Below are 12,163 nucleotides of genomic sequence, written 5' to 3'. Positions count from 1 at the left end.
CCATTGGTGAAAAATAAAATACTTTTCTGAATTCTTTTTTGGGTACTGAATGACAAAAAACTGAGGTTTTTACCTGGTGTTCAATTTGTCTATATCACGACTTATTGCTTCTTTGGCTGCAATTCTTTCAAAAGTAATCAGAGCATCCACAGACCCAAGAACATCCAACTAAGGCTTTGTCTTGCGTATGCTAACCTAACCTAACCACGACAGCTGACTTTGAAGTTGTGTTTCAGACACGATTCAATTTAAAGTGGGTTGTTATGGAAATATAATCACTTATATAGAATATAATATAATATAACTGTAGTTTAAAGTAATACAGATGTTAACTTTAACCCAATAACCTAAATAGATGAGGATGTATGCAGAACAAAGGACTTCAGTAGGCATGTACCAGGAACGGATGCAGAGAGGAGATATGACAGTCTTGTGAGCAGATAACGCTTTTAAAAGTGCTTGTCCCAAGGTTTTACTATTGTTTCAGTTAACTCCCAGGAACCAAGCTAGGAAAATAGATTACATTTAACGGTCAAAGGTTAGAAAACAGATGTTCTCAGCAGACTCAATGTCTCAAGGAAACTTAGAAAAAAGGTTGGTCCGGCCCCCGCTTGGACTCTGTAGGTTTAAAAGGAAGGTACGAACGTGTAAGCTTTGAGACACACTTAGGACACAGGCAGAGAACTTGAGGTATCCGATGCTGTGATAAAACTTGTAAGTGTCTCCCACTTTGGAACTCCAAATTGTAATAAATACATGTTTAATTGTTCTTTTGCCTCTGAATTCACTGCCTCTTCTCTTTGTGCCAAATCCTCGACCGGGTGAAACGAGACGGGCCGTTAGGTGAACGGGCCCCACATGAGTCTCGTTAGGGTTTAAGACTAACATTTCGCTCCTCTAAAGTCGCCGGTCCATCAAATGCCTTTTTTCTCCCTTCTTTATCAGGTTTCTTGTTGTCAACCTACTTTTCTTTCCTATTTTACTGCTTCGGCAGCATTACCACTCTACTCGTGTTTGTCTCCATGTGGATGTAGCTTTAAAAGTTATATAGCCACGCTACATGCCTAAACCATTAAGACCAAAATCCAGTTGATCATGATAAAATAAGGTTATATACACCAAGCGTTCATCCAGATAATGTTTTGATAGTCCTTTTTGAGTCTAAATAGAACCAAAAAACACAAAATAATAATATATAAATCCAAGAGGAAAAAGACTGGAATAGCGCTGTAAATGCAGTATGAACGTAGGTGTCCACGTCTGTTTGTATAGATGCTCATCGCGCCCGGTGCTGGGTTCTACTAAGGCTCAAAAGGGACGTCTTTTTTTTTTTTATAAGCATATAACCTGGCTATATAGCTTTAAAGATAAAGGTATAGCGATATAAAATGATCCAAAATGACAGACAGTAGCTAAACTACATAGTTGTATATCAGTGTCTCAGATCTGTGTTTCAATGGGGTACCGCGCACGTGACGTCACCGTCTCAAGAGCAACGCCCCTTTTGCCGCTTAGGTAGGGCATACAGGAGAGAACGCACGGATAACCCAGCTATTACAAGCGCAACAGAACCAGCGATATGACCGACTTTACAGCCGTTAAACTTTCCCAAGACGATGTCCCAGGCACACGGTTTACTGGTCGCACTGTCGAAGAACACACCAACCTTCAGCTCAAACGATGGCTTGAGGTTTGAGGGCTTAAAAAGACCGGAAAACTGGCCGAGTTGATGAACGGTAAGCTTTGTTTTTTTTTTCCTGCGCGGCGATCATGGCAGCGTCGGCCGTTTTTTGTTGTTGTTTGCAAACACCGTCCAGGAATGGGTATATGTTTAATGTTTGTCTCATTTGAAATGTTTTTGAGTAAGCTATCCTGGTAGCAGGCTATCATGTTAGCGCCTGCTACCATGATAGCCTATATGCTGTCATGGTAGCAGGCGCTACTTTATTAACATGTCGGCCACCAAAATACTCTTACCTTGACTTGATGTCGCTGGAATTGGGTCAGGATGTTCTTCGGTTGTGCCCTTTCCTCTGACAAAATGCTTGCTACATATGTAAGTGAATTTGGTAACTTTTTCCGGGTTGAACTGTTGTGTAGGCCGACCGCCCCGGTCCCAGCGCACACATTTCTCCTTGGCAGTCTTGAAGAAAACATCCTTCATATGCGGCCGATCAGCGTAACTCGAGTCGCTGTTGCACGTTCCATAGCAACAATGTTTAAAAACCATGGTCTTAGATCTGGAAAAAGCAGTCGTTTACCGAGTAAAACCTAGGCTAACGCACGTCTCTTTTACAGCAAAACAACGGCGGCTTTCCGGAGTTTGCCCCACTGCGTACCACGTGATGTGACGTCATCGTGACGTTGTGTTTCTAAAAATAGCTCGCGCGCGGTACCCCATTGTGTAGCCTGCAACGGCGTTTAAGATCCAGCAGGTGTAGAGCAACACAATGACGCAGTACCAACACAGTTATGGAAATGTGCCACAAGTCTGCCCTACTTAAGTGTATTCTGACTGCTACGGAAATCACACGGCCCCATTTCCTTTGGGATCGGATGCCAAATCAGTGTATCCATCTCTAGGAGGTGTGAGTAAATGGGGCTGGTGGGATACATGGAATAATCATCCTTAGAAACAAAAGAAAGAATCACCACAACAGACGCTGGGGATAGACGGGACGAATCATAGCTGTGGGTGAAGTCAGAAAATGTTTGAATTTACCTGGTTTTGACAGGCAAGTGATACGAGGATCACCCAGAACCCGGATCCTCAATGGGATTTCTTCATTCCTGGTCTTATTCTCATCAGGAGGCTCATTTCTGGAGCTGAGGAACAGAAATTATGAGAATTTAAGAAGATTTGAAAGGTTTAACAAGCACAACCAGCAGCCTACAAAGGGTTTGTGTTCACTCACTTGGCGTCGGGTGCGGTTTGAAGTTGGATGAACGGAGGGCGTTCATCACAGTTGTCGTCTTCGTTAAAGTTGTCATCGCTAAGCTCATTAAGCTGCTGCTCACTTCCTGCTCCGTGCTCGCTTGGACACTAATAGAAAAGAAGTCTTGCTTGAGTAATTTAACATATTGAAATCTGTACTTTAGCCATCATTGACCAATAAGGTTGAAAAAAAAAAAATCTGGATATGATTACATTCAAAATGAGTCAGAGGGATTCCCCAGAGCTGAGTTTCAATGATTTTTACTGTTAAGACAAGTGCGGTACCTTCAGTCGGAGGTAAAGGGCGGAGTTCCCAGCTGCCACACAGATCTGCTCGGGTGTGAAAGACTCCACCTTCAAAGGCTGCAGCCTCCTGCTGTTGTCGGTTATAAAAGACTCAAACGGTGTGTTAGGAGCCAGCTGAGGGAAGGTGGACCTCAGCAGGTCCAGGAAGTCTGCTTCCTGCTGGCCTGAACGGCATGGCAGCTCATGAACCGGGTACTCCTCCTCGACTGAAGCAGAGATGGCAGTCCCGTGCCGGTGAGATTTGGAAGATTAACAGTGAAGAAAGAAACTGGAGAAAAACTCCCTCCCTACCTTGGTCAGTAACCACCTCAATAGTCCAGTCCTTCAGGATGCAGATGTTAAGGTCCACATAGTTTTCTAGACTCCCGATGTGGGAGAATTCCACATTTATCTGGTCAGTCAGATCCGGTACGGGAACCAACCTGAACAAAGAAAATCAGCAGGCAATCTATGAAAAATTTCTGCTTGTCAACACGAATAACCGTCAGAGCTGAGAAGATCTGGACCCACGCTATTTTTTTTAAAGGCAAAGATCAATTTGACTAAGCTGAGCTGCTGACATGTTGATGCTGATCCACACTGTTCTGTTCTGTGTACTTTCTCAATAAAGACATGTGGATTTTATCTTTATCATAAAGGAAGAGAACACTACTCAGTAAAATAGAGAAAGATGCATCTTTGTCTTGGCAAATTTATTTAAAGGCATAGAGCGTTTGAATGTCTCTGAACGCTGTCAGAAAGGCAGAGCAAGAATAAAACGGCACAATACACTTTTATACATGCTGGCTATCATAGGAAGTACATTTCATCTGAGCAACATTCTTCCAACAGGACATAGGAGTTGAATATAGCTGGTACAATCCAGTTCTTATCTAACAATTCTTCTGTCTGTTCTTGGGTGAACAGAACACAATATTAAATCACTAACCATGTGAGCTCTTTCACTAGGGAAAAATCCTACTGCTCCTTTACGAGATGCATTTTCCTACCATAAAAGGTTGATCTTGCTCAGGGATTCTTGGTTTAGCTGAGTCCTTTCCCAGGATGGAGCTACTGGTTAGGGTTAGGCCCTTGCTGGCTGCCAATACTTTTATGTACCTTCTCTATTGTTATTTTTTCTATTGAACCCATCGATATATATTAATTGGACTGAATTGGACATCACCAAATGACATGCAGGGACCATTGCTATGCACTGAGTGAGGGCTGCTGTGAAAGCCTCAGCAACAGATAGGACGGAGTTTCTGTCTTCAGTCTGGAAGCTTCAGTGAGGCAGAAACCCAAACTGAGCAGACAGAAAATCAAGAGTCCGCCTGCCCAAAACAAATGCTGCTATCCAAACTGGCTCCTCTGCAATCTTAATTGCTCCTGGATGTTATGTTAACAAGACGCTCTGTGACATCTGTGACCTTGAACTGAGCGCTCTGGACCACCTGATAACGTTTCATTAGTATCAAAGACTATGACTGCAAGTGCTTTCTGGGACAGTTCACAGACAAACTCGCACATGGGACATGATTACACTGAAACACACACACACACACGGCCTCTACTGTGCTTTCCTACGCTACTATGATGATCAGAGACCTCAAGCTTTATGAATATAAATAATTGAGCTTTGAAATTTTTAGTGATGAAGCTCCTTCTAGTGAAACAATGAAACAAAATAAGTTATTTTATTTATAGTTTTGGAAAGGTTGGACAAAATTACTTTACATCAGAAATCCCCAAGATTATACTTAGATTATTTCTTATTATTATTTGAAAATAAATGTATGAAAGAAGTCTAGTCAAGATTTTTACTTGGCTTATTACTTATTATTGTTTTTCCTATGTCTGTAAAGCATTTTCCTTTGTGTAATGTTTTTCTGTTCATGTAAATTTAAATGGTAAATGGGCTAAACTTATATAGCGCTTTTCCAGTCATGCCGACCACCCAAAGCGCTGTGTACATGTACAGCACTTTGAATCGTCTTGTTACTGAAAATTGCTATATAAATAAACTTACCTCACTAAATAGAAGTGGATTAAAAATCACACCTTGTGGAACCCCACTGGATTCTTATTCAGTGAGACATATACTGTAATTGCCTAATGATTGTACTCCTGTTCTACCAAGAAAGATTTAAACAAACATCTCTTCTAACCTTGAGGTAATTTCAGGACCTTCTTTGTCAACTTCTTGATCCTTATTTAGTCCCCGAGTGAAGGAGAGGCCCTCCTGGCTCTGGTTCTCTGGATAAAGACCAACGACAACAATCAAATAATTAAAACCAATTACTCAGTTCTGCAACAAAACAATGAACAGAAAGATAACATGTAGTATTCACCTTATTCAGCCCCGCCTATGTTTTCAACAGTGCCACTTCCGCTTTGTCTTTGCACCTCTGGTGAGCCATGAATTCGCATTGTCAGTATCAGAAAATTACGTAGAAACTAATACGCCGTTAAAAAGCTCCAAGGAAACATGTCTGCCTCTTAAAAGGGTTCTCAACTGTCTTTACGACCACGAGACCCGCATTTCCCTGACTTCTTACAAATTGCATTCCTCATACAGAAAAATAAAGCCCATAATTAATGGATCAGTTCACAGCACTGTCCGTTCAGTAACATCAGAATAATAATACTTTAATAATCCCAGAGGAAATTTACTGTTTCAGTACAACATTCCTCTCAATTAGCAGTAGCATGAGCTCTAATCCTTGTGTTGTGGTTTGCGATGGTTAGCAATGAAAGTTAGAGCACTTTGAAGCCCAGGTTGTTTCAGCACACTACTGTAAAAAAATTGTCATGTTATGCTGCTTTCTAAAAGCTTAAATCCTACATTTCAGGCACTTAATTGACATTGAAAGTTAATATTTTACTTCACCGCAAGGGAGAGATGCAACCAAAGCTAGAACTATTAACAAAACAGGAAAACTGCGCCGCCTATCCTAACCTACTGATTAAGGTGAATAATTTGCCTAATTTTAACACAGTTTATAACATAAGGTGAATCACAGGGTGCTTTTTGTCCTGTTATTGTTCATTAGATAATTTTATTCCCCACGTTTTCTTGAAGAAAGAAACTCAGAAGTTCCCACCAAGAAAAAGATTACAAGCAGCAACTGTTTTCATCTTTGACATAATTCAACATACTGCATATACATACATTTAGTTCACAAGCATCGTTGCCAAATTGTTTGCAGCACCAACTACATTTGTGTTTGTTGAAGCCGTACTTGTTTCTTGTGTCTGCTGGACCTGTTGCTGGAATCTTTGACCTCCACGGACTTCACAGCGAGAAATGAGCAGCTCATCGTCTGGATCACAAGGAAATAATCAATGTCATTATTTACATCGGATCCACGTATTGATTTGCTGATAAATAGAATAAAAGAAGCCCCTTTCTTTACCCCACAGTGGGTAAATTCACATGTATCAGCAGCAAAATAACAGGCAAACTGAACCATACACAAACATTAACAATAAGCAACATTAATAAAAACATCTAATAGAAACAGATTAATTTCACAGCTCAGGCTGTGAGGTGTTCGTCTCGATCATCACAGAGAGACAGTCTGAGGAGAGAAACTGTCTCTGTGACGCCACCTGGAGGTAAAGGTCTAAACAGACTGTGTCCAGCATGCGTGGGATCTGCAGAGATGCTAGCTGACCTGTTCCTGGATAGAGGGACAGTCAGCCCTGAGGATATGATCTGCAGATAACTGTTAATTTTATCTAAAAAAATTGGAATATTGTGTAAAAGTGCAATATTTTTGCCAGAAAGTGAAACTCAAATATGATATGGAATCATTACATATAGTGATCTAGTCCAAGCCGTTTTTTGTAATTTAAAAAAAATCTGAGATTTTATTATAACAAATCTGAATAATCAATTTTACTTTTTTCATTTCACAAAAAAAATTAAAGAAATTATTTTAAAAACTTGATTTTATGTCACATTTCGTCTGGGAGTTTTCCTGAATTCAATAAACAAGGTTGTAATCAATAAAAATATAACAAAATGAGCTAAGAACAGGCTTCACTTCACTTATGTAATTTCAAACCAACTTAAAAAAGTAAATTAATTACATTGTCTCATAAAATGGTAAAAAGTTTCTTCTTCATAAACTTTTGACAATTTATTTTTCTAACCTATATTCAGCATTGCTGCTACTCTCTTCATGGAAGCCCAATGAGTGCACTGGCAAAATAAATCCAGATTTTCCAACAAAAAAAAAAAAGTTAAAAATGTGTAAGTTCTGATTAATTGACTAAATTGATTTATCGCAAAGCCCTCTTATGGCTACAGATGATGAAAACGTGACGCAGTGTCTCAGAAAATTGGAATATTGTGAAAAGGTTAATTATTTTAAACTCCTGGTGGCACATCCTAATCAGCTAATCAACTCAGAACACCTGCAAAAGCTTCCTGAGCCTTGAAACCATGTCAGGAGGCGACACCCTTATGGGGACGACTGCTGACTGGACAGATGTCCCTAAGACGGTCATCGACTCCCTTCACAGGGGAGAGGAAGCAGCTTTTTCACAGAGTTCTGTATCGAAGCACAATAACAGAAAATTGAGTGGAAGGAAGACGTGTGGTAGGATAAAGGTGCCCCAGCAACAGGGAGAACCACTTCAGACGGAGGGGACTGAGGCTGGAGTCGGTGCATCGAGAGCCAACACACACAGATACGAGCTACTAGACATCACCGCTGGCTCAGAGCTCAACTACTGCTGACACTCGGCCTTGAGTATGGCTGGTGGAGACAAAACATGAGCCACAATCATAAGATACGTCCAGCGCAGCCGAGAGATTTTACATAGAAACTAAATCTTCCATCAGAATGCACACATATGTACAAACTGTTGCTTTTGTCCTTATTTTCTTTCCCTAAAGTTTCCGTATATTCATAAGTAATGTAGACAGCACCAGAAACCAAAGTCACATTCCTTGTTGTACGACCGACCTGACCCTGAAGACAGCAGGCTGGGAGCTCAGCAGCCTGCCTGATAACACCCCACACATACACACACATACACACACATCCTTGTTTTAAATACTTACTGAGGACCGTGTCTTGACTTCCGTTCATGTCGAACCCTCTCTAAGGCCTAACCCTGACCAATATATACCTAGACCTTACTGGCACCTTAGTCCAAAACATCAATCCTAGTCAAGAAAAAAAGTGAGGACCAAAAAAAAGGTCCCCGTGTTACATCAAGGTCCTCATGAATAAAATGTGCAAAAATGTTCTCACTAAGCTGCAAATACAAGTACACACACACACACACACACACACACACACACACAGCAGCAGCAATATCAGTTTCACCAGACCCCTGCATACCATTTTCTTTCTACGATTATTAATGACTGTAATGTTAGCTCTGATAACAGGACACTAGAGGAGAGTCCTAGAAAGGTCCAGGCTGAGGCTAGAACGGTGCAGGAAAATGGAAGAGGTTTACGAAGGAAAGGAACGGGATTAACGGATCAGTTTTATTCAAATGTCTTGAAAGTCCATCCGTCCGTCTTCTTCCGCTTATCCGGGGTCGGGTCGCGGGGGTAGCAGCTTCAGTAGGGAGGCCCAGACGTCCCTCTCCCAAGGCGTTCCCAGGCCAGCAGAGAGACATAGTCCCTCCAGTGTGTCCTGGGTCTTCCCCTGGGCCTCCTCCCGGTGGGACGTGCCCGGAACACCTCACCAGGGAGGCGTCCAGGAGGCATCCTGACCAGATGTCCGAGCCACCTCAACTGGCTCCTCTCGACGTGGAGGAGCAGCGGCTCTACTCTGAGTTCTCCCCGGATGACTGAGCTCCTCACCCTGTCTCTAAGGGAGAGCCCAGACACACTACGGAGAAAACTCATTTCAGCCGCTTGTATCCGGGATCTCGTTCTTTCGGTCACGACCCAAAGCTCGTGACCATAGATGAGGGTAGGAACGTAGATCGACCGGTAAATCGAGAGCTTCGCCTTTTGCCTCAGCTCTCTCTTCACCACAACGGATCGGTACAGCGCCCGCTTCACAGCAGACGCTGCACCAATCCGCCTGTCGATCTCCCGCTCCATCTTCCCCTCATTCGTGAACAAGACCCCAAGATACTTGAACTCCTCCCCAACCCGGAGGAGGCACTCTACCCTTTTCCGGTTCAAGACCATGGTCTCGGATTTGGAGGCACTGATTCTCATGCACTGAGCTGTGAACCGCTCCAGTGAGAGCTGGAATACCTTCTCCAGATCCACAAAGCACATGTAGACTGGTTGGGCAAACTCCCATGCCCCCTCCAGAATCCTGCTGAGGGTATAGAGCTGGTCCAGTGTTCCACGGCCAGGACGAAAACCACACTGCTCTTCCTGAATCCGAGATTCGACTATCCGACGGACCCTCCTGGGCTGCCACCTTACCATGGTGGAGGGGTTTGAGTGTCCCAATGATCCTAGGAGCTATGCTGTCAGAGGCTTTAAGCCCCTAGTAGGGTCACCCAAGGCAGACAGGTCCTAGGTCAGGTACCAGACAAAGAGCAGCCCAAACCCCTCTTATGACGAGTAACATTAATGGATCTCGTGTTCCCTCGCCTGGACGCGGGTCACCGGGGCCCCACTCTGGAGCCAGGCATGGAGGTGGGGCACGTTGGCGAGCGTCTGGTGGCCGGGCTTTTGCCCATGGAGCCCGGCCGGGCTCAGCCCGAAGAGGCGACATGGGTCCCCCTTCCGATGGGCTCACCACCTGTCGGAGGGGCCAAAGGGGTCGGTTGCATTGTGCAATGGGTGGCAGTAGAGGGCGGGGACCTCCTGCTGGTGAAGCAGAGCTACAAGCCGATTTCACCCAACCTGGCACACTGCGCATGCTTAAAAAAGGGAATTCTTCTTCTTCTTCTCAGACAAAAGCATAGGAGTGGAGGGAAGCATGGCGGCGGTACATGTGACATGGAGTCAAACTACGGAGAAGCAACTCGTAGAATTACCAAGGCAGCGCGTTTGGTTCTAGTGAGCCTCATATTTAACAGAGAGCATCGACACTTCTGTCTTTTTCTTCTTCTACCACTTCAACAGCAACAATCCATGAGACATGTGGAGAGGCATCAGAACTAGGGCTGGACGATAATTCAATAACAACATATATATAAATCGATTGACATATCGATGTTACAAAAAAGGTAAAAAAAAAGTTAAATAGAAGAACAGTTTTCCTTCCTTATGCATTTTAGCCATGTGGGTTAATATTACAGTCATTACACCAACCAATCACAAACGCAGACCCAGGAAAGCTCCGCCCCCTTCAAAGAGTTCAGAGAGCACACTTTATTTTACTTTTTTAAAACTTGTAGTTCTGGTAAAAGGTTGATTGAATAAAGGGTTGAGTTTGAATTCCGTGTTTGTGTGTCTGTATCTAAAAATAGGTCGCTAAGCAACAGCATAAAATGTCCAGGGCTGCACTTGGGATCTATGTTTTGAATTTGTTGATAATTACCGATATTGATTAATATGATTTCTATTTTATCGATATGATTTTTTTTCTACCTCGTCCAGCCCTACTCAGAACCATCTCACACTGCAAAAACTGATCTAAAAATAAGTAAAATGTTCTTAAAGTTAGTGTTTTTGTCCTTGATTTGAGCAGGTAAATAAGATTATCTGCCAATGGAATGAGTATTTTGACCCCTAAAATAAGATAATTAGATATACTGCACTTAAAATAAGATGATGGAGATGAATTGTTTTCTATTTTAAGTGCAAAAACCTTATTCTATTGGTAGATCATCTTATTTACCTGCTCAAATCAAGGAAAAATACACAAATTTTAAGAACATTTTACTTATATTTAGTTCCGTTTTTGCAGTGCAGACTACAGGCACTCTCGTCTTTCTTCACCAGAACGTCTCAGTCTGGTCAGACGATGAGGACTATTCTCAGGAGGCCATAAACATTAAACCTCACGACTTCATCATTATTTCATCTTGATGGGAATCCCAAACTTTCTCTCCATCCTTCACTTTAAGTACAAATAAAAAAAATTAAACCAAGTAAAATTACTGTAAACAGTATTTGTGTCACTCACAGGTGTTGACATCCAACCAGAAACTGGTTCAAGTCCCTTTTAATTATTTAGATACTGGGATTAAAGCCGCCTGGTTCTGGGTCAGGGGCCCCAGGTTTCAGGGCCCTTTAGCCTCCCCTGGGTCCTGGGACTGTTTTGGGGGGGGGGGGGGGGGGGGGGGGTAGGACCGCAGAGGGGGCTGACTGATTGAAAACATGTGGACATTTATCAGGCCCTTCTGCTGCCCCCCGGTCTAAAGCACCTTTATACCGGACCAGGTTACAGACTGTCCCGCTCATCGGGTGTTGTAGGGTGGGGGGACCGACCTGTTGGCTCCTCCTTAACCCGAGGCTGGAACTGCTCCGGCCGCCTTATCTGCTCCAGCTCCAGCCGCAGCACGGTGGCCTCCGCTTCGTACTCGGTCAGCGTCCTTTCCACGGCGGCCAGGATCTCCGAGGCGACCGTGCTCAGCTTCTCCGTGATTATTTCACGCAGAGGACGCCTCCTGGACACGCTGGGCTTCATCTTGGAATCGGGAGAGCGGCTTCCGCGCTGGGAATCCTCCAAACCGGAAGTAGCACGGGCCATTATAAAGAGCGCACCCCGCTTCCATCGCTGCCGCCTGTGCGCGCCGACGGGATCTGGGGCCGCCATCTTGGAGAGGGCGCCAGCTTTGCTCAGTGTGATGTGATTAGCAGGAGCAGAGAAGTGTCAGCGCTGTTATTCAAGAGAAACTCACCAAATACTTCATGGGGTTTTCACATGTTTTTTCTTGTTGTAAACCTTAAACATACTGATAACATATACATATAAATGTATAAGAGACATTGTTTCAAGAGAAGTTAATCTTAGTAAATCTTATGTAAAATCTTTAGAATTTTTAAGAACAAAAAGGGCT

The 12,163-nt window shown here is 43.3% G+C and overlaps 2 protein-coding genes across 5 annotated transcripts in view; both read right to left on the bottom strand.

The window, feature by feature from the left end:
* Positions 1-11,934, bottom strand: part of LOC105919954 — a 29,724-nt gene extending 17,790 nt beyond the window's left edge. For 2 of the 3 annotated variants that reach the window (XM_036128920.1, XM_036128921.1), the window contains exons 1-7: positions 11,592-11,934; positions 6,463-6,543; positions 5,389-5,476; positions 3,533-3,663; positions 3,221-3,447; positions 2,916-3,043; positions 2,723-2,826 (exon numbers count right to left, since the gene is read on the bottom strand). In XM_036128920.1, coding sequence (XP_035984813.1) covers positions 2,723-2,826; positions 2,916-3,043; positions 3,221-3,447; positions 3,533-3,663; positions 5,389-5,476; positions 6,463-6,543; positions 11,592-11,919 — 1,087 coding nt within the window. In that variant the 5' untranslated portion in view covers positions 11,920-11,934. The remainder of the gene's footprint in view (positions 1-2,722; positions 2,827-2,915; positions 3,044-3,220; positions 3,448-3,532; positions 3,664-5,388; positions 5,477-6,462; positions 6,544-11,591) is intronic. The other variant, XM_036128922.1, reaches the window with a different exon arrangement.
* LOC105919959 (zinc finger protein 436) overlaps positions 1-12,163 on the bottom strand; it is a 91,472-nt gene that overhangs the window by 33,619 nt on the left and 45,690 nt on the right. The gene's annotated exons all lie outside the window — the stretch shown is intronic.

Source organism: Fundulus heteroclitus, unplaced genomic scaffold, assembly GCF_011125445.2.
Source record: "Fundulus heteroclitus isolate FHET01 unplaced genomic scaffold, MU-UCD_Fhet_4.1 scaffold_125, whole genome shotgun sequence".
Classification (NCBI taxonomy): Eukaryota; Metazoa; Chordata; class Actinopteri; order Cyprinodontiformes; family Fundulidae; genus Fundulus; species Fundulus heteroclitus.
The sequence above is the reverse complement of the archived record's forward strand: the minus strand, read 5'-3'. Positions and strand labels throughout refer to the sequence as shown.